Genomic DNA, 25,434 nt, shown 5'->3' with positions numbered 1-25,434 from the left:
ATTAGTTACTACCATTCACTTAAGGAACTGTTTAATATCCAGTTGTACTGTGCTGTAACAATCAAACTTAGTAAGAAAACATCAGATACTCTTTGAAGCTAAATTAGTCTTCTCATACTGAACTATTTGTGAGACATTTTTAATAAGATGTATGTACAGCCTATGTCTAAATAAAATTATTTCCTCACCTTTCCAGGTTGTCATGCCCCATTAGTTCTGCTGTTGTCCTGGCATCATATGCAGTACAATGTAAGTAATAACCAATCATTATTTTGTTAATAAATTTATTTGACCAACTACCTTCTTGGCTGTTCACCAGTGAAAAGTCAGGAGAGTTTTCTTTCCTTATCTGTTTGTGCAGAGTATTCAATATGCAGGTGCAGGTTATTAAAGCAGCCTCCAGAGACAGTCTGCATAGAAAAAACATACTTTTTAGGCCTGTCAAAGAAAAAAAGTTGATACAAGAGTAATGCTGTTATTTATGTGTGCCTCTACTGCTGACAAAAAGTCAGGTTTGCATTGTCAGTGGAAACAGTGAAACTTACTGTGTGTTACAATAGCTACAGGAAAGCATTCCAAGGGAATAAGTGGTCGTCTCGAGAACAGTTAAGAGGAAGGTAAACTCATGATTAAGAAGCTACAGTGTTCTTACATAATGTTTGTTTCATGGAATTTGGTTTGTTAGTTGTGTAAAACTGGCCCTTTGCAATACGTTCAAGGTGACTTTACATATAAGAACTTACATCCTTCTCATCTGCCTTCAACTGGCAAAAAAATTCAAATGATGATACTAGAAAAACATCGTCTGTAGGAAAACCAAATTGGAGTCTGATCCAATGTCTCACAAGCATCCTCAACAGATAGTGAAAAACAGCTGGAGGAAGACCTTTCTCATTAAACAAATAAAGAAAAAAAAATCAGGTTGAGGGTTTATTGGAGTTTGCATATTTGTTAAAATAGTCAGGGGAAAGTATGCAAGAATAGTTGTGTAATTATTTGGCTGAATCTCATTTCTTTTATGGAAAGGCTAACAAGGCCCACAGAAACAACTGAGGTAATTTTTGTTTGAAATAAAGACCAAGCTAAAGTAATTACAGTGTGGTTTTCAAAGAAGAATGTGATAAACTCTTAGTATCTCTCAAAGCCATAAGAATCTCTGAAACATTTGCTTTTATGTTTAAACATGTCATATGTTGCACCCTTTTATAAAATGAAACCGTAATCAGATTCAAGCTTCAGTAAGAACAGTTGAAACCAGAAAAATTTTCCATAGTAGGTGGCAGTTCCAATTTTGTAGCCAAATGAAGTTCATCCTGCTCTGATGTTCCTGAGGCCCAGTAAGGGCACTTGAAGGCTGAAACACTCTGCACCATTAGGATTGTTAAATGAACTATTGGTGATTCAATTGTGCTAAAGCTCAAAAATGAAGAATGCAAAGGTTTTATTACAAAGTGAAATTAATAATGCCATATCTAGTGTACTCCAAATCCCCAACTAGTTCCTGTTTCTCTTTCAGTTTTGTGACTGTTCCCTTTTTAGTGTTTTTAGGATAGGATACCTACTAATGCAGTTATCTGCATTAAAGGAAAATGATAGGACAGTGAAGATTGTCAAAGGGTGCTAGTGTGTTTTAATCTTTCATGGTGGATTCTGGATTTTCCATTGAGCTATTTGCCTGTTTTTTCTCACTCCTGATAGTGCTGCTTTTACCAGATGGTGGGGTTATTTTTTGGTTTCTTTTCCTTTTTAATTAAAAAAAAGCCAAAACACAAAAAACCGCAAACCCAAAAGTAACCTTTTTTTTTCTATCTGATGTCCTTTCTGTTGCTATTTGTATGATACTGATATTTATTCTCTTCATTGGTAAAGAATGAAATGTTTAATAGGAAGACATATTCCCTCAAGGTTTTCTTTTTTTTTTTGTTTGCTTCTGGTGATGATGGCATAGGAAAGACATTTTTGAAATCTGAGGGTTTCGGTCTCCTTACTCAGTCATGTTTGCTGTGATTCCTGTCAACTGAAATTGTTTTAAGTAGTTTTCTATTAGTGTTTTAATTTCTAATCATACTTAGTAAGGAGAGCTGAAGTTCTTGGGTATGAGGTAGCTGCTTATGAGAAATCCATTGCCTGAGGTAGCCATGAATCAATTCTACCTGAGCTGTTTACTGCCACTTCTTGGCAACTTTCAGGCTGCTCTCTCCTTCTGTAGCTTTCCTTGTATGCAGAAGGGGAAATCCTTGTTGTCTGACAACATTGTGTGTTGTTTATTTAAAAGGTGTAGCAGTTGTTGCTGATGGGAGGGCTGAAGCAGATCTCTTTCACAGTGTATGAAGTCTGGTGTTTGATATTTCTGCTCTTGCTTATAAACTACAGTTTTTCCGTGTGCTGGTTGTATGGCTGGCCTTCAGAGGCTTTGTATGAGTTTTGCAAGGGGACAGTTTTTGGTGGTATCTACTGTGTTGCTGGAATGCTGCTTCTCTGTAGTGCCCTTTGTGCAGGCATTTGGGTTCAGCACTGTGGTTCTGAAATAAAGCTCTGACACGTCCCTCTGCCCTGCTGCAGCACACCCTGCGTTGCCTGCTGGCGCTAAGTTACAGGGGAATGCAAGTGGGTGTGAATACTGTGTCTAAATAACATGTGACTGAACCTGATTACGGACATAGTTCAGACACTACAAGAATAAGTTGTTGGTGTATTATCAGGAATGTGCTTTGTGACAAAATGATCAGTGGATTTTGAAATCTTTTTTTTAAGAACAACTTCTTAAGGTGCATTTCAAATAATTTCATCATTGTGAAGTTGGAGGGATACACTCATATCAAAAAATCTTAATGATAAATCCTGTGTTTTTACTAGTGTAAAATGGGAATAATGTACCATCTATAAAACCAAATAAGGAAACCTATACAGTACATCTATTCCTTTTTTTTATTTCAAATGTCACAAAGCTGATTTAGCACCACTTGTTTTCTATCACTTCAGGTGGCAAATTGCCATTTCCAGGCCATTGTTTAAATGCCCAGCTGCTGGTATGTGAGAAGTCCCATGGGTTTCTTGAGAATATGCTCTTATGTTAATAAATCCATTGCTGACTTGCGCCTTGAATCTGAAGCCCAGCAATAAAGCCAACAAAGATGTTATGAATGCTTCTAAGCTTGTTTTTTTTCCTGAGCATCAGTTGCTCTTGTTTCCGGTGCTATTGCTCCTCTTGGCCCTGCTTTGAGAACCAGGAATTATCTATAGCACACTGCTGTCTGTCTTTGGGAGTTTGTTCAGAAAGGGATTGACTGGTTGCTAGCGATTCAAATGGACTTTAACCTCCTCTAAGGGAAGGAAGGCTAGTGAGGATGAGGAGTCGAGGAAAGCTGAGCTTAGTGTGAAAGTCTCTCAGGAACTGGGAATAAGAGAGTTAGAATTTTGGGAATGCCGTAAGACTGATATCCCAGAGGGCTGTAAGACTCAGAGAAATAGCAACAACAGCTCCTTAGTGGGGCCTGATTCTTTCTTCTAACTTGCCTTAATTTTGCCTCAGTTTATTAGAAATTAAGTTGAAACCTCAGACTTCCTACTTTATGGAGACGTCTCTCTTTTCATGTTTAGCATTTGGGGATTTTTCTCTGTGTGTGCTCCCCACCCACGCTTCCTTGAAGTGAAATAGTGTTCAGAAGGACATCACATGTAAGCTGAGAGATTTCCTTACAGATCAGCCAGGTTTCTGCCTCTTTCCAGGGCATCTTTAACCCTTGTGCCTTCGAATCAAAATCAGACTGGATTAATAGAGAGAACTTTGAGCTGAATTTCCAGTATTTGAAATTACTTACTAGATGTGTTGGGTAGTCTGAGGACTGTGTGCATGTCACATCTGTTCTTCTGAAGCCTGCATGTGTGCTGTTCAGTCACAGGTACCTTTTATCCTATCTTACGGCACTTGTCATCAGCAGTGCCAGTGTTATATGTGTGATGGTCATGAAACTCACAATACAAGAATCAGCTTGGAGAGATTAATTGAAATACATTCCCATTTCCCTTCCATATGGTTCACTGAATTCTAGATTGCTGCTCCTGAGCTTGCTAGCATCTCTGTACAGCAGATCTTCGAAGAGTGTTCTGATTGTTTATATACAGAAACTTTCCAGCTCTTTTGGGCTGGTTTTCCTTAATTATATTTTACAGTTGTGTTAGGCAATACAGAGGCCACTTCAGGAGATCATTGCTTCTAGTATTGTTTATGTGATGGTCTTCCATTAAGCCACAAATAGTTTTTTGAACTGTAACACTTCAAAACAAGGTACAATCTCCAGAGTGGAGAACCCCAGATTGGGATATTGGCCAGTGCTGTAGCTGAAGGAGCTGACTTTCTGCAGTGCCTCATAGACTTGATACTATTCTTCTGTATTTTTAAGTTGGATGAGCCTATTAAGTATTTTTGTGTAACATAACAAAAAAGGGGGAAAAAAGAGTTTCCCAAGGTCAAGGTCCATGTAACACACTATTATACTCATGGTAACAGCCATAAGTTGTGCTACAGAAGGTTTAGGCTCTGTATTAGGAAAAATTTCTTCACCAAAAGGGTTGTCAGGCTTTGGAAGAGGCTGTTCAGGGAAGTCGTGGAGTCATCATCCCAGGAGGTATTTAAAAAATGTGTAGATGTGGCACTGAGGGACATGTTTTAGTGGTGGTCTTAGCAGTGCTGGGTTAAGGGATGGACTCTAGGATCTTAGAGGTCTTGTCCAACCTAAATGATTTTGTGATTCTCAAGTGAGTAGTGGTGAATGCTGAGAGACAACATATATGGCAGAGGACCAGATGTATTAGTTTGGCAAAATCTCACAATGTTTTGGGAGTACTGGTAACTATTCCTTTAAGCCTTTTATCCCAATACTTTCTCAAAATGAATACTCTTTGTACTTTGGATTACACTTTGCTTTTCTCAATACTTTTTTTGATTGTGTCTGTATGGTTTCTGACGTACATGTTGTATTTGAAATGCAGAAGCAGCAACTCAGTATAATTTATAGTTTCTAATTTGCTTTTTCCTTTTCCTTGAGACTATTCTTTTGTGTTGTTGTTTAACTGTGTCTGGGTTTTGAGCTGCTGATTTTTATTTTTTAGTCTTTTAATAAAAGGCATTACAATGATTGGCTCATTTTTCATTCTGGAGTGGTAAATAACTAGGAGACTACCATTGTGTGTGCATAGTTTTCTTTTTTTTTTCCCTACAAATGTTCCTTTGTTTTTATTAATGCCTAATTTCTCATTCTGTCTTACCACAAAATGGCTAGCTGTTGTAAGTGGTCATAAGCAGCTATTTACAGTCATGCCTAGGCTGAACATTTTGTAAGGGCTCTTGAGTGTGAAGCATTATTTCCTTTTACAAAACAAGTTACTTTTAACTCACATGATAGCTAGTTCTACTTGTCCAGTAGGGACATCACAATTACTTAGTGGCTGAGTGGGTTAGTGTTTGTGTTCTCATCCTTATTTGGATACAGCTTCCACTTGTTGAAACACCTTTCCTTCTCTCAACATTCACTTCTGAGGGTTTTGGTCCTTTTAGGAATTTCTCTCTGAAAACCTTTTTCAACATGGTGTCTTTTTGCTCATTCCAATGGACCTTTTTAGTCTATCTTAACAAGTGTTTACGTTTCTTTGTTGGTTCTTTGAAACTGAATTCTGCTGTAGCAACTTGTTTTCTGATTCCAGAGACATTTTAATACTTGAATACTTTGTAGTTACTGTTGAGAAACAGTTTATGTAAGGAAGTTCACCTTTCTTCCGTTCTCTTTTTGTGCCAAAAAGCAATCACTTAAAATTTCTAATCTGATTAAACTGTATAAATTAAGATATTTTCTTTTTGTACCTCAGGGCTCATATGAAGATAATCATTAGCCTTTAATACTACATTTCACCCTCATCTCAAGCATGTGAGTCATTATTGGTGTCCTGATTTGGAGGCCAGGCATGTGATCCTAACTGTGTTTTAATTCTGGGCTACAGTTTTATACCTGAAGTTTTTTACAATTTATGTACTAGACTTGTCCTGTTGTTTGGTTGTTTTCTGTTCCCGTGGGAACCTGATCTTCATATGTAGTTATAATTTTTTTTTTAAAACAGGCAACTCAATTCACTTTTGTGCTTTATTCGTGTGACCTAAAATATTAAACTTGCAAAAATGTTACAAATTCAATATGAATCTGCTTGATTCTTTTCTAGTGCACTTCTCAGGTCTATAGAAAGTTTAAACCAGTTTTCAAAGACTAGCTTTCGGAGGCATTCCTTTGGATCAGTTTGTTCATATGATCTATGACTGGTTTCTCATCATGGTTAGCCATGAGCCATTCATACATTTCCCTTCTTATATCTGAAGTTACTTGAAACGCCCATGTGCAGAAATAGGTTCTGGTGCTATTACTTTGTATGCAATTTTTTAAAATATTATTTACAAGCAAAGTTTGTAGAATTGAAGAGCAGTATGTCATCTCCACCTTGAAGGATATCTGAACAAATTACTTTTGAAAAAAGTATGAAGAATATATAGCTTGTTTAGGCTTCAATAAGGCATAGAAAGATCCTATACTCTGTAAATATATATGAAAATACATATGATCTCAAGACTTGTATTTCAAACACTTATAAGCTCTTATTGTATTGAAAGTTTGTAGAGCTAGTGTTTTGGTATGTCAACATGGGTACTTGGCAATTGAATTCTTCTTTTACTAGAAATTAAAAGATAAATGTACTCTTTTTGTTGAATATGGCCTTATAAATGAATGGTCCATCATATTCCTGTCTTTGAAGCCTTTCATGTTAGATATAGAACTCTAAAATACAATATTCTGATATTCAAATATCAGGGGTTTCTTTGTTTTTTGACTCATCCTTGGTTCCATTTTCTCTCACTTTATATCATTTGCCAGTTATAATAAACTAAAGAGCAACAGTTGTCTAGAATGAATAAGGGTAAAAATATGCTTATTTTTATACTGTAACTTTATCTTCATTGAGTCAGTATCTGCTGACTTGTGATCAGAGCAGAAACTATGTCAGGAGAAACTCAGTTTAGAAGTAGGTCTTTAATATTTCCTGCCCTTCTCTTCTGGAGAAATCTAACAAATAGATAGACGCGTCATGGGTTATTATTTTTGCCAACATCTTGATATGTCCTAACTTTTTTTTCCTACTTGGATAATTAAATCTTACCTAAGATCATTATTCTTGCAAGATGTTTCTCTTCTACTGTAACAGCTGGCTAGGGAGTTGGTGAAGCTAAATTGCTCCCCTTGTTGGCATGGCCTCAGGTAGCTAGGAGGAATAGGGGGAAAAAAAGCCAGAGTAGCCTATTTCGAAGATTAGAAAGAAGACTATACCTCAAAATGTATGAAGGAATAACAGTTGTCCTCTTTAGAGAAGGTAAAATTACAGTAAAAATATCTTTTTCTATTGCAAAGAAAATTGAAGTAGAAAATTACGTTACCTTACTCCTGGCAATCTGGTCTTTTCCCATTGGCAAGATTGGAATTCAAACTGGCTGCAACAAACTGTGATGATGTCGATTGTTTCATAGAAAAGATGGGTTATGTTAATGGTTTGCAAAGGAAAGGATCCTCAATCAACTACTATAATCTGTGAAATTGTGGGGTTTATTTTACACTGTTATTAGCATTCTACTCAGTTCTAGAGGTTCCCAATTTTTGCTTTTATCATTGTTGCTTTTGTCTTAGCCTTGGCAGGCTTGGGCTTTTGTTAATATATGGATATTCCTAAAAATTATTTCAGTGTCTTGTGATACTTCTGCATCTTCTGGCTTGGTTTTGTTTCTTTTTTGTTTGTTTTGGTTTGGTTTTTCTCTTTCTTGTTACTGTATTCTTCTTCAGATAATTTGACAGTAATGTTCAAATATGTGTTTTGGTTTTAATGGTAAATATTTAGTCCTTTGCCTGCCATTTTGCTAACTAATTTAAAGTTCATGCTACCTTTGAAAAGAAAGAACTAAGCATGCAAGAACATCTGCATTCAAGGTAAATTGGTTACTCTTTATCCTTCCCTTTTTTATTTAAATATTTCTCTTGGTGCAAACAATTAATTGTGCAACAATATTAGCTTTTGACTGCATTTGCCTGGGAATTGTTTTGTATCATAGTAGTTCCATTTTCTGGGCCATATAAATCACGCTGTTTGAATATATGTGGCGAATATTAGTTATCCCCTGCATTACAGATCCTACATAATTACTGCAGATGTAAGTTATTTCTGATGTGCCTCTCCTGCCCCTCAACTTGAATCATTTAAATATCTCTTTTTTACTTTTGCTTTATATTTTCTGGAAAATATTGGTAGTATTAATGATAGTATATCCTAAAAGTGCGCTCTTGAACTTTGATTTACTTGAGGGGCTTTCTATGCTGAGTTGTTTGCAGCCTATCAGTTACCTTCTTTTGTGTTAATTTGCAAGCCATACCAATAACTTCTGGAAAACTTTAAGGCTTTATATTCACTATTTCATGCTCCTTACAAAAAAGAAGACTAGTACAGGTTATAGTTATTTACCTTTTGTAGCAGCTTGATAATATTATCTGTAAATCAGCAGTTATTTCACATGTTCTGTTAAGTAATTCAGAGCTGAATTTCTAGGACAGTGCCATAGTTGGTAGTAAAGTGATTTCCACCTGAATTTGTGAAGAGGAGATGCTTTTTAAGTGACAGGTCTTTTTGAAGACTTCTAATATGTTATAGTCAAGTAAATGTGTCAAATTGATTTCATTTGCCATCTCTTACTGAAGCAATTTGGTGTTCTCTGATGTTACAGTACTGCACCTCTGTGCTGGCTCGGCACGTGATGTCTGTCTGGTGCTGTTACAGCTTATGGTGCAAAAGAGGGGCTATATAAGTAGCTAAATAGAGTACTGAGTCATTCAGTACCTGAGATTATAGTTATGGTTAGTGTATTTTGGAAAAAATCTTACTTCACTGGTGTCATACAGTTCCCTGTGTATGTTGGGAAATAATTGGTAATTCCTGCATTGCCCCATATGTGTCCATGTTTTAATGAGAAGGAATTTCTTCTAAACAACAATCCAATTAACTATGAAAACTTTGTATATGTGTTTCTTGTTTCTTAACAGCACAACTTGGAGACTACAATGCTTCAGTGCATTGTTCAGGATATCTGTCAAATTACAACTTTATACCGGAGCAGAACAAAGATTTTCTTACCAAAGTAGAAACGCTACATGAGCAACACAGGTAACATGAACTTTTAGTTCTCTCTCACCTCTTGAGCTTTTAAAGAAAGAAAAGATGTCAAAAGGAAGACTCAAGTTCTTAGTACTTTCATTACAACAGCCAGTTGTATTTCATATAGCTTCTGTTAAATGAAATAGTTGGATTTAGCATAGAGGTGCTGGATTAATTATATTCAGAGTATGATGCTAATGTGCTGAAACGTTTAAATAAATTTCTAGTTATAACCTCCAGTAGATCAGTTAGCCTTATACATTGTTAAAGGCAACAATCACTATACTAGATGTTTGAGGGGTTTTCTGGGTGAAGGACATTTGATCATTTTTCAAATTCTGTAATTTTTTTTTGTCTTTTTATGTGGAAAAAAACTCCAATAAACACCATAACCATAAAACACCTCAATGAACTTTGTGCTATCGCTCCCTTCTCCTGAGTGTAATATGAAGGCTGTAACAGAATATTCCAGTCAGTGTGCTGCTAATTATTTTTTCTGACCCTGCTGATTTGTCTCTTGTAAGACTGCAGCTTTGGAATTAGTGGTGTTGATCAGATACTTGCAAGCTGAATGCAAATATGCCAATCTAAGAAATTGTCTGTGAGCAAATGAAATCCAAATCTCTGTAGACTTGTTTTCTCTGTTTGTATGTTAACTGCAGCAGAGCTAATTCCCCACTGTCTTAGTTTCTTTGATTTATACCCTGAAATATTTCCATTTTCATCTCTTCCTAATGTCCCTCAGCTGTTTTTTTTCTCAATACTCTTACTTTTCCCTCTATTTTCTTTACTGCTAGTGGGTGTAGTGAGTAGTTCTGAACTTCACATGTGCTCCCTCGCAGTTGAGAGCATGCATTGTCATTTATGGGGCAAAAGAAGATAACCACTGAACTCTGGACTCCAGCTGTCCTTTCTGTTGGAGGTACTAATCTGGACTGCTAGCCAAACAGTTCATGTTTGGACACAATAGCTGATGCCTCTACTCCTTCTGAATTAATTTGCAGTTTCCGGTAGGCTCAGTAGTTTTTTGAGGGGGACTTTTAGACAGGAGTGAAGAAATCTGCTTGTCTTTAGGAAGTAGTCATCTTGGAGACCACTGAGGGAAGTTTCTGAAGAGTCTTGGAGTGGCTGGTTTGAGCTCATGTATTTAGTGCTGTGGTAACAGGAGATATAAAACTGGTTATGTCCTGCAGAGGAAAGATCAGAAGTCACAATTGGTCCTGACTAAGATGTGGTGGGGTCTGTTGGAAAGGCTTCTTTCTTCTCTGGGTCCTTTCAGTGAAATCAATGCTTTCATTGAGTGGCTTTGGTAGAGTGAAGCCTTGATGACTGAGAAGTTTAACTTCTGTATTGGAATTATCAGAGGTGTTGGTAATTGAAGGTCTGAATAAAAATACTGAGTAGATTGGACTGGAAAAAGTGTTTCTTTATTGTTTTAACACCTTTTTTGAAACTTGGCCCTTAAGGCAAATTTACTTCAGAGTGCAAGGAGAGGCAGACAAATTATTTTTTGTCCTGGAAGTATTTCCTGCATACTCCTTTAGAATTCGTAGGGAATACTTATGTCTGGGACATGAATTTGACTAGATCAGTGCCAAGAACATACTTGACAAGAATGGTTCTGGTGTTCACCAGAGCTGCTGGGAAGGAAAGATAGAAAGGAAGAATTTAATTTTTCACCCATTGAGAGAACATTGTTGCTTTGGAATGAGAGTTCTGCTAATCTGGAGTAAATAATATTTGCTGTAAACCATGTAGGTTATCTGTAAATTATAATAGCTTTGAAATCAGTATTCTTAGATTACAGGGTTTTAAAGCCAACTCTATAAGCATCTATTCTTTTTTCGTTCTTTAGTGTCTATCCTTTGGGAAACTTTCACACAGGAAAAGAAAAAGGCTTGAATTGCTGAAATACAGAATTGAGAAGTGATGTTATGTCTTGTGTTGTTATGTTTTGTAACTCAGTGCAAGGTTTCTGTTACCTAGGTTTTATGTTGGTTTGCAAAATCTGAGGAAGTATTCTCTGAACAAGTCCACATCACACTAATCAGTTTAGCTCAGTATGTAGCTGTTAAGAAAGCAACTATTGTCATATTGAACTGGTATATCTTCAGAAATTTTCCTTCTGTGTTCGTCCCTAAATCTATAGGGGGATTTTTCTGTATGTAATTGGTTTTAATGTGGTTTTCCTGCTGTGTTTTGCTTAGTCACATAAGCAGCCTGAGATCTTAGGATGCAGATATTGTCCAGATTGGTAAAGTTTTCATAGTGCTTGCTACATCCAGCTGTCGTTTGAATAGGATGCATTTGAAACTAAATAGAATGCTTATATTTAAGATGAGGTTCTTTAGTCTTTGGGTATCAACAACTATAAAAATTGGAAGCAAGACCAGTTTCCTCTTCCCTGTGTATCTCACTGAGTGATTATCATCTGCTTGGGGACATGAAGGTTTCATTTCACCTCTAATTGAGTAGGAGGGTGTAACAACAATAAGTGAAAAAACCTAAGTCTGTGCTGTGATATTTGCTGGCCCTTCAAGACACAAGGTCTGGTGTAGATGGAGTATGCAAGTTGAGAATTAAAATTTGCAGGCATATCCTGTTGGTGTGCAGCAGACTTTCTGAACAAAGTACTTGATGGAATTTTTTAAAATGTCAGTAATGTATTCTTGCAAATATATTCAGCATCCTGTTATATAACAAAATGGCCATTTTGCATTGGTTTGCTTTTGTAATTTTCTGACACAGTTAAAGATATAAGATCTATTAAAGTTTGTCAGGTGACAGTAGTCAGTGTATGTGTAGATCTGAGAAACCACTTTAGCTCAGGATTGTGACAAACTGCTCTTTTTTTTTGTCTTTGCTCTTTTGTTGCCAATATTATGACATCCTCAAGCCACACTGACCATGGCTTTCTAGTTCAAGGTAGCTTTCAGTTTTCTGGAGCATGATGTAGTATTTCCTAGAATGGCTGTTTCACAGCATAGTATTTTGATGGCTTTGCATTTAAAAGGAGGGATATTAATTGAAAGCAATAGATGCTGGAATTCTTAACATAACTCAATGTTATGTTAGCTTTTTGCAGGCTGCACCTAAATTGCATTTGATTAATGTAATTTTATGCATGTTGTTTTGGAAGCTCACCTAGCAAAGAGTTGTTTTTACATGCACTTGGAGAAGCTTTCTTGAAGACAAGAGAGTCAAATTCTTGTATGTCTTAGCTGCAGGACAAAAAAACGTGTTTTAGGACTTAGAGATTGTAGGTTAGTTAACTTGGATGGCTTTTCCTTGGTGAGTTTCATAACTTTAACTTTTAATCTGCTCTCTCCCCTTTATTTTATTAGTACATTCATGCTTCTAATCTTTCTTCTAAATGACTTCCTTCTGAGAGACTATGAAATACAGAATATTTATAGATACAGCTTCTTACTATAAAGTAAGATTTTATAGGGGAATAGTTTCCTCATCCCTTTGAACATAACAGATAAAAAAGATTTTTCTAAAAAGAGCTAGTCCAGAATGGCTAAGGTAATAAAATTGTGTGTAATTCACTTAATTTTTTGAGAGTACTGAGCAGGGCTTTCACCAGTAGAGAATTCGTGGCACTACTTAATGAATGTGGGGTTATTTCTCAGACACTGGACTGTGGCATTCTTCTAGTTTTATGCATTTGGAATAAATATAATATAGTATCTTTTATTTTTGACTTGTCTGTGGTTCATATTTATTATTTTTCCCCTTCTTTTAGCGGCCTCAAGCAATCTGAAGCAGAATCCTGCTATATAAATATAGCACGAACACTTGAATTCTATGGAGTGGAATTGCACAGTGGTAGAGTATGTTTACATTGTAATTTTTCCCTTGGAAAGTAATTTTTTTTTTAATGTGAGTTAATAGCAGTAAAAAAAAGTAGTATTTATGTATTGACTTTATCACATTTTATTTTTAATTAGAGGTGGGTAATTTTCCAATAACTTCTGTGTAACATAGGTGCTGGAATTTCAACCAAATAACCTAGAGCTCCTCAAAAGTGTAACAATGTATTTTTAAGATAAACTCTTTAATTATTGCAATATATTTTACTTAATAATTTTTCTAAGGTTTCTGAGTGTCTTAGTATGAATGAAAGTGAATGCTCTGTTTAGTGCTATTAGTTGGCAGGTGTTTTAAGAGTTTAATTTCTCTGAATTTCTAGCTCTCATTTCTTAAATGTTAAGAATATAGAGGGTTTTTGATTTCTTTTTGTTTACATTCCTGTATTCCCTGATTCCAAGCCAAATCTGAGAAGTATTTAACAGCTTGAGAGATGACCACTAAAAATGTATTTGAAATCTTTTAGATACAGGGTGTGCATTGATAAGAAACATGTCCTAGTATTTCTCTGGCTACTGCTATTTAATTTTTTTACTACATTATTCATCTGAAGTCAATCCCCAAAATGCCTTTTTATTTGCATCCTAGTGTGCAAATTACCATTTGTGGTTCTATGCAATAGTAAATTGTTTTGGCATAAGGCTTGTAGTGTAAAAACTAAGGGAAGTGTACTACAGGTAATTGATTTCCTAGGTGAAGATGACTTCTAGTTTTAACATTTTTCCCAGTTTTGTTAATAATCCTGAAACTGAGAGTTATAATGAAAAATTCTTAAATTTCTTTAATGATAAGGAAGAAATAGAATGAGTAATTTGCTTCCTTTCAGCATGATATTTTCTTCTTGTTTTTCTTTATGCTGCCACAAAAAAGTGAGTGTTGCATTGGATTTCTAGGATTCCTAAAATACTTCTATATGAAGCCACTGTAATTACATTCATATTCATGAGATGTAGTGCTCAAAAGGTAGAGGCTTTTTTTTTAAGAATGGAGAAAAGTGGAAAGAAAAGGAAATTATCCTATTAAATCTGACTTTGTATAGGTACACTGTCTGTCCATTGGGTCATCTGTCACCTTTCTACTTTATTGAAGAAGCTCTTACATTTACACTTGAGATTTCACTGTATGCACTTAGCTTGATTGGATGTTTGCCTTTTAACTTCTATTATAGCCTAGTATTTTGATAAGCCAGCTTGAGTGCTAAGACTTCCACTATGTGTCTAGTCTCTTAATATTAAATGGGATGCTGTTTCTGAAAGCTCTTCCAGTTTCCATTATCCTCCCTGAGCTGCAGGGCACTGAACTGCATGCAGGATGTCAGTAGTGGTCATACCAGTGCCAAGTAGCGAAGGTAGACTAGATTCAGACATTTTCAGCAAAATGAAATTTCACTGCATCTTGCTACTGTTTCAATTCAAAATAATAGCTTTATTGCAATTCAGTTTTTTTGAAGGATGAAATATTAGAAGTGATCTGTCTTTTCCAGAAGTTGAATTAGACATCTGTACATTTAGAAGCTGCTAGGAAGGAAATAGAAAGCAAACCAGAAAATATCATGCTACCTTTCAAACTGAGTTTCGATATCATTTGAATGTTGAACTTCATTCTTTGTCTCCCTTCCTTATCTCAAAGTGGGTAATGGAAAAAGAAAAGTACATAGAAGGATAACAATCATAAATGTTTTAAGGAAAAGCCTTCTGTAGCAGGTGAACAGCATGGAGGATGTGAATAGCCAACAATTTTTTTTACTCTTTTTTTTGCTTTGGTAATAAAAGATTTAAGGATCTTCAGTCTACCCAGAAAGAGACAGGTTTAAGTACAGGAATTTTGTCTGTAAGGCTGCAGCTGAACTGTAAGCATTACTGCTATTTTAATGGATGCCCAAGGTGAAATAGCTATCAGGGCAGTTAGGCAGTCACTGGAGTCCATTAAACATAAAAGAAGCTTCTAAACCAGGAAATCCTCTAGCTGTAAATGACCAGAAGCTGAGAAGGGGAGTTGTTAGTAGGGGTGTAGTTGGTTGTCTCTGAAGTTTTGTACTTCCAAAACATCAGTTACAAGTCATTGTTTGGGTTGAATTCCATGAGGCAAACCTCTCAGCCGACATGGTATTGTTGGTTTTGCTCCTGGAGGCCTGTGAGAAATTTGCAGTGAAGGTTACAAGATGCTTCTTCACAGAGGCTACTCTGTCATGCCCCTGCTTTGGCAGGGATGTTTACAGTGCCTCCTGATATCCTCCCTCTACTCAGTACTGCTTTTAGATCATCCTTCCAGTTTTGTCACATCCCAGTGCCTTCAACAGATTTATCAGGGGCTAATTAAACTGTCTCTGTGAAAGGCTTTATCTCTGTGGATTCTGATGATCTTGTTCCTCTTAGATTGTGTATGGCAGAAGAACCAGGTAACACCTGGCTTTTATACTAATGGCCCAAAGAAGCTGGTACTCTTGTACTGGTGGTTGAGAGTTTGATACTTTTGGGTAATGTTTCTTGAAGAGCAGATGTATATATAGTTTCCTTAATTATTTTGTTTTGTGATGCAAAGTTAAATATTTGACATAGGTGAACTTTCTTTTTAGCAACTTGCTAAACACGCAACTTTGATCTGAGCTCAGTTTTCATCTGCAGACACTTCTGCTTTTTTTCTGATGAAAAATCTGAACTGCTAAAATATTAAAAAATGCAATGGTGTTAGGAGACTCAGGAGAGTGAATTCAATATCCTCAAACTATATTGATATTTCTTGAATTCCTAATCTCCTTTTGACTCTGGACCACTATCCCATCTGCTCAATAATTAATCAGCTGTTAACTCATCTTTCATTTTTACTCAGAGAGTTGAAGATAGGAAATTTGTTGAATCAATATTATTTCCATATCTACAAAAATCAAGATGGTAATTGTAAATTAAATCAAATGTGAATCAGTTCTTAACTAGCTAGGTGCCTGGCATGATAATTTTTTATCTTTGCAACTTTTTTATTATTATATTCTTCATGTTACCTGTTTTTTTTTTTTATAAATATATGCATGTTATTTCTTAGTTGTTCAATTTAACAGCATAGATGTTTTGAAAGGGAGATAACTGCGCATCAGTATCATATTTCATATAAGACACCCTCTCTTTATGCTATTCCAACATCTCGGTTTTGTGTTTCTTAGTCTTAACACAAGAGAATTCATAGTAACAAGTAACATGGGAGATTAGTGGTTTGGACTGGTGAAGTGAAGGGTGAGGAATGAACTTTGTTCTGACAAAGCTTCTGGAGAAAATAGAGTAGTTTAGGCTAATTAATCCCTATCAAGTGTTTAGATAATCCTTTATTTCTGCTTAATCATGTCGATTTTCAGCCTTTACTCTTCAAGCTGTTTTTAGTTCCCAGTATTGAGTTTTAAAAGCAGGAACCTGGAATAAGTTCCAAGTGCTAATAATACAATTTTCTGCTTTAGGTTGGCCATATCATGGCAGAAAAAGCTAAATTACATGCAGTTAATCTCCTGAATACCTCAATGTTCTTCTTAAAATAAAGGGATGTCAATTCTGGATTCCTGTATTACGCTTTGCAAATTAGGTTGGACTTCACTAATTCATGTGCTTGTATTTCACTTCTATTAAACTATTCTTAAAGGATTTATTGTAGGCTTTCCACACTATTGTTAGAGCATGTACTACCTGTTCCGTTTTTACTACACCTTATTAATATAAAGAAATTGGGATTGGACATGGAGGAAAGCTATCTATTAATTGAGCCCAGAGTACCATCTAGAGGAGCAACTGTGCTACTGAAGGCTTTAAAAGAGTCTGGTATCACTGGCTGTCCTTTAAAAAAACAGTCTGAAACTGCCTTTGAGTCAAACCTGGTATTTTAAACAGTGGATTCTACTTACATGTGGATTTATGTATGCATTTAGCTCTGTTTAGAAATCTGTGTAATAACATATTAGTGTGTATTGATCATAAGAAACGGGAAGTCAAGATTTCTAACTTCTCTAACATCAGTCTGGGTTTAGGCTCAAAATGACCATCCAGCATCCTCCTCCCTGCCTTTTTGGTTTTTTTTAACTCAATGTTTGTTTATATGGAAGAATGTATTTCCTCTTGAGTATCTCAATACCTAGAAAGGATTGTAAATTTATGATTTCTTTTTCACAGTTGCATGTGTTAAGATAATGCACAGCTTTTGATTTTGTTAATAATGGATTTCATTTAGCATATCAAATATTCATGTACACGTGTATTTCTCCAACATACTCTCATATGCAAAATTGTGATCACCTCCTGTGCACTCTTTCTTGGTAAGACTTTTTAGGAAAAAGTAAGGAATTATTTCCTCTCTCTTTTTAAAATGCTTATAATCAGGGAATTTTTGTTGAGTTCCCAAAATTCTGTGACATTTACCTGACTAATCTTGGGAAGTACTTCAACTTCTTTCCTGAAATGAATAAGGCTAGACTTGCAATTTTACTCTTGATACAGACCTAAGGAATATCCAGGGTAGTAGGATGAACATTACAACTTATTTTAATGAATGAATAATATTTAGAATATGTAATAGATAACATCAAAGGAAAGACATGCATGAAAATCAATACTCAAAAATGTCACTGAATTTTTTCCTCAAGCGTTGCAATTTAAGTATAGAAAGCTTGAAAATAAACTTATTAGTAGATAAATGTAAATGACACAAACTACATCTGTGTTCTTACAGTGTTTTTATTTTTCAGGATCTCCATAATCTAGATCTTATGATTGGGATTGCATCTGGTGGAATTGCTATATATAGAAAACTCATCTGTACAAGCTTCTATCCCTGGTAAATTCCTTTATTGTGAAGAAATATGTCAGTTTTTACAATCTTACTTCCATTTGCTTTCACATTTATTCCAAAGAAACCTACAATACTTACATTTGTTCTTTACGGAAGATTGTGGTATTTCCTTGTGTTCAGATAAAAATGAAAACTTGCCTAGGCTTTTAAATCTCTAAGTCTTTTGAAGTCCTTGCACTGTGTGAAATCTTGACCAAGTTAATTTGCATACAGGTATGAGTACATGATTAGGAGGACCCTGTGGCCTTAGAGATTTGCTGCAGTTATGCCCAATAATGTCCCTGTAAGAACAAACAAAACCAGTCAGTATTGCTATTAAAGCCCAGCAGCTAATTCAGTCTGAATTAAGTACAGTCAGAACTTTTTAACATGGCGTTCAGCAAGAAGATATTTGCTTCTTGGAGTAGAAATGTAAAATGAGTTATTTGGAGTTTCAGATTTACAGGAAGTAGGATAATATAATTTAGACTTTTTTAAATCTCATCAAATATGGATATATAACATTAACAAGGTTTGGAGTCAGCAGAGGAGAGACCTTTACATTATTCTCTGATACATAAAACATTAGAATGCATGGTAGTGCTGTAGAAAATAACCTCTGCAAAGAAATAATGTGCAGAAGAACTCTAATGTGAATGACATGAGAAGTTACATAAGCTATAATTTTTTTAAAAGTGCTTTTGGGCTTTATTAGTTATACCATACTTAAAATTACAACCTGAATTAGAAATTATACAGAGTCTGGGCATTTCCTTAGGGTTTTTGGATTGGATCAGAAAGAATTTTTTTCCAGTCTTTCTTTTTTAAAAGAAATATGAACTCGGTTTTTTGTGCTTGATAACACTATAGTTTTGTCATGTTATACATAAGTTCTTTGTTGAATTTGTAAAAATTTTTCTGAATAACTTTTTTAATAAGATAGTATAGTGTTCTTAATCATGACAGAAAAATGCATTCCAATGGGTTGTACTTGCTTTTTGGCCCTTAATTATACAAAAGAAAAAATCTCCCTAGCTGTTTTCTTTAAATACTAGAGTCATTCCATCCTTTCGTTTATGAACCCAACCAAACAGCTATTTCCTATAAAAAAGCAATAAAATCAGTTTCAATTAAAATTCTAGGGGAAATTACACTGCATAGTCTCTGGATTTTTTTTTTCCTTTGCTGTGAGTTGCATTTCAACTCCCTGGGATATACTGCAATCATCCTAGGTAAATGTATGTCAATAATAATGCTCTCATACAGCAGCACAGTGAAAACTTGTATTTTTCAATTTCTAATGCACATTAAAGCATAAAAGACTTTTATCTTTCATCTTTGTGCCTTGAGTGCTTCTCTTTCATACATCAGCCTCTCAGCTTCTTTGAACTGCTGCAGGTTTTATAAACTGCCAGCTGGAGGCATATTTTCTGTCTTCTGCCAGTCTTGTTCTGCCAACTTAGTTGACCTAAGTAAGGTGTGAATGGATAATAGTTGGTCCTGAAAACCATAGAACAATGGCATTTTAAAATCTGTGACTATATTAATTTTTTAAGGAAGGGAAAGATAGTTTATAGCACACAAGACAGGAGGAGTCTACAACTTCCTGTGCTACTTTTGTTCCTGGAGAGCACCATGGAATAAAACACAGATACTGAAACATTTTTCACAAAAGCCTATTCTCATTTACAGAAAGAAATTGAGGAAAATAAAACCCACAGGTTTTTCAGTTCAAATAATTCCCACTCTAAAATATGAGGTTTAGGCAGTAATATTTTCAGCTGACAGCTAATGTAATTGTTCCAAGCTTTCCTACACTCTCTCTCTCTCTCTCTAAAAATTTCTTTTTATCTTGAAAGCAAAAGCTACCTACACAGGGACTAACTTTTTGGTATTTTATTTCTGGCATCGTGCATGAGGTAATCATAATTCTTTGTGTGGGAATGGTGTCCATTCCCTGATCCCCACCAAAACAAGCAAACACTGAAAGCCACCAGAGCAGAGTTGCTTGAGATGTATTTGTAGTATGGATTCTCACTTTTATTTTAGACCTCAAAGCAGGATATATTTCTGTAATGCCTGAAGTGGTATTTATTTAGGCTTTTTATATAACATCATTCGTACCAAGTGGTTTTTCCTGTCAACTGTGCAGACTTCACCATTAACGAGGTAGAACTCAAGGTGGCAGCAAACACCATCAGAGCACTCCTTCCAAAATTTTAAGGAAAATACGCTGCAGTGGATGACAACAATACAACTATGCCATATGGTAGTAGTCAAAAGGGACCAAAAGTTTTCAGGAACACAGGCAGTGAGAGAGTTCTGCCTTGGCAAAAAAAGGCTTTTCAATCAAAGCAACCTACCTAAAGAGCTGACTGATCAGTCAGCGGCAGTGCAAGTCAAGATAGGTTTAAAAAATAGCTTTGGATTTAATGCAGTATTTTATACACTCTGCAGAGTTATTCTCAGGGGTGCTTAACTGTTCTGTGGTAATTTCCAAATTGATTTTGCAAGTAAAATATTAATGGCAAAAATATATGAATACTCTCTATATCAGCAGCAACTAAAGTTAGGTATAAAATGCTATTTTGTGTATGCAGTTCCACTGCCTTGAAAACTTCAGAGAAACTGCTTGAGGAATGCATAATACATTGCTAGTTAAAACATGGAAAACAACTATCTTACATAGCAAATTGGACAGAACCTTTCTTGATGAATCTTTCAGTGGCAAAGTATAGGATTTACAGGAAAAGAAACTTTATTTGCTTCAAGTCATAAGTACCAGCTGTAAGTACTAAGTGCTAGGACAGGACTGCCAGTTTAATCAGAAATTAGCAATTCTGTGGCCCACGGAGTGACAAATCTTTTTTGATGCTTGTGAATGATAGGAAGATGGGACCCAAAGGATCCATCATTCTTAATATGCTACAAGTGAGTGCTTTATAAGTAAACAATGAAATTTAATGATTTGTGAATGTTGCATAGTCACTGGACAGATTATTGGTGGGAGAGAAGGGCCACTGAGCTACCAGTTATAACAGTAACTGCATTCTATTCTAATAATTTTTGGGTATGGCATCTTCAAGAACTTGTTAAGTCTAAATCCTTTGTCACCTTAATTGCTTGGATCTTTTTGTAGATTTTTCTAGATGTGACTCTTCACTCAATTTTTAGGCGTAGCACTGCAAATGATTTTTAGTTATTGTTGAATAAAAATATCAGAGTAGCAAGTGTTCTTCATGCCTGAGCTAAATAGGTTTAGTTCTACTTTAAGAAGAATTAATGGAATTGAGAGGGGTGCTCTACTTAGGAGAGTGTCAAAATAAGGAGATTTAAAGCCCTGATTTGGCTTGAAGTGATTAAATGCTCATGCAGTGAATCATGGGGTTTGGGTTTTTGTTTTGGGGGATTTTGGGTTTTTTTGGTTTTGCTTTTTTGGTTTGGTGGGTTTTTTTTGTTTTCTCTGAGTTTTTTTTTTTAATTAAAAAAAAAAGTAGGGTGTAGAGTAGAGGGATTGAGAGAGTTTTGGCACTTTGGGATGCTGGTTCCCCTTTTCTTGTTGGGTGGGAGGTTTTTTACTAAGTCTGCAAGATTATTTTTCTGTGTCCTGCATTTTTGCTGGCTCTATGTTGGGGTAAGAGCAGACCATGACAGCAACTGTGTAAGTTGAGAATAGCTCCAAAAACTTATTTGTTGAAGTTTTATCTAAGTCAAGAAATGTGGTAAGAAAGAACCAGAAGCACAAAACTTGAGTGGTACTAGTTCAGGCAGAGTAGTACTAGGAATTAAGAAAGAATTAATATATAATGAGTTGCAGCTCAGTAAATATAACTGAAAATTTATATGACTTGTCACAGAGTTCAGAATCCAGAACTTTTAGATGAGCAACACAGATCACTGTTTTTTGAGGTAGCAAGAGAAATTACTCAAGTATTTAAAGAGTTGGCCTAATAGGAGCAGTGGATATGATTTTCATTTTCCATTAATTTTCACATCATTTTCTTGTCAAGGGATAGTCTTGAAATACCTGTTTCTTTGTGGTTCTCTAATTGATGGGGAAAAGCATTTACTGAAATTGGCACACACTGTTTTCCACCTCTTGTGCAGGAGGGGGGATAGGTAATGCCATGAATATTCTTGTTAGCAACTCACAAATATGCTCTCCTGTATCCAGGAAGGATGTTGCTCTATAACTCAAGTGCATCTCCCATGAGCAATGGGGAATGAATTTTATGCCATCCCGCTTGATGAGAGTGATGCAAAAACTGTGCCAGAACTGAGAGGACTTTCTGCATAGTTCATATGTGATGATATCTAACATCCTGTGAAGCATCAGTGCACAAAAATATTATGAGACTCTTAGCAGTAAACTTACAAAACCCTTTCATGATTTTTTTTTCAGGCAAACATGACTTGATCAGACCTTAAATAGCTTTCCTTAAGCCATCAATAAGATTCCAGCTGACCACAGATCAGAGATTTCTTTGTCTGAAAAATGCAGGTTTTCAGTTACCGAAGTAGAACTATTGCAGAGAAAATTTAGGTATTTTAGACAAATCTTGTTTTGCTGTGGGAAGGTGTGTGGGTAGGTAGAAGTTTGTTTAATTTAGCAAAACTGATAAGCATATAATTAAAATGAAAATTGCTTGAGCACCAATTCCAGTTGTAATCTTTACTTTAGAGAATATGTATTCACACTGTGTATATATAAAAAGAGGTATTCGGTTCTAAAACTACCACATAAATTACATAGCAATGTTAATGAAGTGAAAAATATATTAACACTCATTCTTACAGTTTTCATCCTTCTAAAATTATGATTTTACCTAGAGGTTTTGTTTAGTTATTAACACAAATACATGATATTTTTCACATTATTAAACCAGTTCTGCAAAGCCTCTGTGAAGTTTCCGTTGTTGTACGACCAATCTTGTCATGTCATTAGTGTCTTAAATTTTGTTCCTTTAGTCACAGTTGTCATATGACTCTGAAGTTATACAAAATTTGACACATTTAACATTTGTACAGCTTAGTGTAGAAGATGTCATCAAGTTTTTGGTGCAAGAATAGATTTGGTGGGAGACAACTGCTGTGAACTATTTAAAGATTAAACAAGGACATCTATTTGCCACTCAACACACGAGATGGCTGCATATTATTCATTGAATATTTTACAGCTATAATCTTTCAGGCTCACTGTATGCAGTATTATTTTTCATTGTTTTATGCTTCTAAACATTGTATATGTATTTCATGGCTTGTTTCTTTCTTTTAGGGTGAACATATTAAAAATTTCCTTTAAAAGGAAAAAGTTTTTTATACAACAACGGCAAAAACATGTAAGTAGTCCTCTAATTTTGTTTTGCTCAAGTGGTCACATTCAATATTTTTATATTGAATGTAACCTACAAATTGCTGATCAAAGGCTGTGTTGTGGTAACTTGTCTTTGAAACTCTGTATTGTTAACTTGGTCTTGCTATTCTGGTCTGCTCATTCCCTCTCTTTTTCCCTTTTTTTCTTTTTTTTTTTCCAACACTCAGTCCCTCCCCTTTCACTCTGTTGGACTGTATCTTTCTCATGGAGGTTTCTTCTCCCTTGGAGACTTTGGGTAAATGCCGATCTTCATCCTTTCTCCAATTATTAACTTAGCATATTTCCCTTTTCTCATCAGCATCTGCTGCTCTTGCCTTTGTTGCTTTCCCTGCCCTGTAGAGTTCCTTAATGCAGTGAATCTGCTAAACAACTGCTTATCCTGTCTAGGGGGACTATGTGAGATCCCTTCAGCTTATGGGGCTCAGAGCTCAGGAAGAAAGCAAGGTTCCTGGAGGAAAAGAGAGCTTTGCAGCTGAAAAACATGAGGTTGAAAAGGGGAATAGCACATATCCTGCTATGTGTAACATGGAGGGCTTTAGGAGTTGGCAAATTCTGTGAAGATAGTTCATAAAACTAATGTAAAATTTTTCTACTGTCGTCAAGAGTTAGCTTCTGTTGGTTACTTTGTGCTCTTTGCAGAACAGTTGAAATATTAGTCTATTCAATGGAGAGGGAAATCCTGATTACTTGTTGTGCTGCAACAATATGAAAAAAATAAATTAAGGTATCTTTTTACAAAGAGCTTGGATTATTTAATAGGACAGAAAAAAAACCTCTCAGAAAGTAGTGATCAGCAGATGTATAAATATTTTAATTCAGTTGAGGACAAAACTTGAGAACATAGTAAAAGATAAGTGTTAACTTGTACCTAAACTTCATGAAGGCTCTTTCTGGTAGTAAATGAGCTCTTAAATTGACTGGTGCTGTGTTACAAGACCACCTCTTGACCCACATGGATTAGAAGGTCTGCTGAACACAGATTTCTAGGGAGGCCTTTTTTACCCAAAAGGAAAATGTTTTCTTCTTTTTTTCTTTTCTGTGTGTCTTTCTTTTCTCCCAGTTTGGTGGGTTCTTTGAAATTTGAGGCGTCTGCAAGTATGCACGTTACTCTTCAGGATTCATGTTCAAAGTTAGTACCTAGAGACAGTGTTACTGCACTAATGCTTGCACACACACAAAGCATGCACAGAGCATATCCTTATACACTGGGGGGGGGGGGTCTTAAGGTTTTTTTACTAGCTGTAAGTTTCTAAATATATTGTTTATATGCAGACATGTCACAGTCTATTCATATATATTTCACTGCATGAAGAAATCAGTGGTTGATAAACCATTCTACTCCCTCATGAGTGTAAACACTTGCAAGTAGTAACTTCTCTTGGGTTTGAGGATTAAAAATTCACTGATAAGTAGTAATTTTAAAATCTAAATATTTCCAAATATATGAATAAGGGCAGGCTTACATACTGCAGTTTCCAAATGTGTCTGTGAGAACAAACGTAGTAACAGAACTCTCCAAAAATTATTAGTAAAATAGGGCTTGGAATGAGATGACTTTAAGGTCCCTTCCAACCCAAACCATTCTATGATTCTCTGAAAATGAGTGTGCTTACAGTGGTTTAGAATACAGAAGAATAAAGTGTCAATATAGAACAATCTGCGAACTTAATATAAAACATATGTGTTCATTACATAAAGACTGCTGTCAAAAGTAGAATTTTTCTCTCCGGAAACCTGTGTCACCTTTGAAGAGAGCAGCAATCTTAATTTTTTCAATTAAACATTTGATAAATGATGACAGTTCAAGGCTCTTGATTCTTTTAGCTTACCTGCTCTTAAGTGATCATAGTTCTTTGTTTCATAACCTATGGAGATGACAGTAATGCACACAGTGTCACGCTTAAAGAGCTACAGAACTGTAGGAGAAGTAAGCCAGCTGCATGGCCTTTTTACTCCTTCTGAGTACGTATGAAAAAGCAGACCAGGTGTGCTCCTAAATCTGTGGATGCATCCGTCCTTGTCAGCCCCCTTTGCTTGAAATTTAGGACATCAAGTGTGCAGTACTCCAGTGGTATTGCTTGGAAAACCTTGCTGGTGCAGTGCAGTAGGAGAGATGGCAGTGGAGCCCTAGGGGTTTCACCAGAAGAGTG

At 35.7% G+C, this 25,434-nt stretch overlaps 1 protein-coding gene across 4 annotated transcripts in view; it reads left to right on the top strand.

Annotated features, from left to right (window-relative positions):
- Window positions 1-25,434, top strand: part of PTPN3 (protein tyrosine phosphatase non-receptor type 3) — a 165,033-nt gene that overhangs the window by 83,344 nt on the left and 56,255 nt on the right. For 3 of the 4 annotated variants that reach the window (XM_010393914.4, XM_010393913.4, XM_039568986.1), the window contains exons 7-11: window positions 197-249; window positions 9,123-9,243; window positions 12,983-13,070; window positions 17,828-17,916; window positions 23,186-23,249. In XM_010393914.4, coding sequence (XP_010392216.2) covers window positions 197-249; window positions 9,123-9,243; window positions 12,983-13,070; window positions 17,828-17,916; window positions 23,186-23,249 — 415 coding nt within the window. Of the gene's footprint in view, window positions 1-196; window positions 250-9,122; window positions 9,244-12,982; window positions 13,071-17,827; window positions 17,917-23,185; window positions 23,250-25,434 lie in introns of those variants that run through there. The other variant, XM_019282558.3, reaches the window with a different exon arrangement.

This window comes from Corvus cornix, chromosome 2 (genome assembly GCF_000738735.6).
Source record: "Corvus cornix cornix isolate S_Up_H32 chromosome 2, ASM73873v5, whole genome shotgun sequence".
Lineage (NCBI taxonomy): Eukaryota > Metazoa > Chordata > Aves > Passeriformes > Corvidae > Corvus > Corvus cornix.
This window is presented reverse-complemented; position numbering and strand designations above follow the sequence as displayed.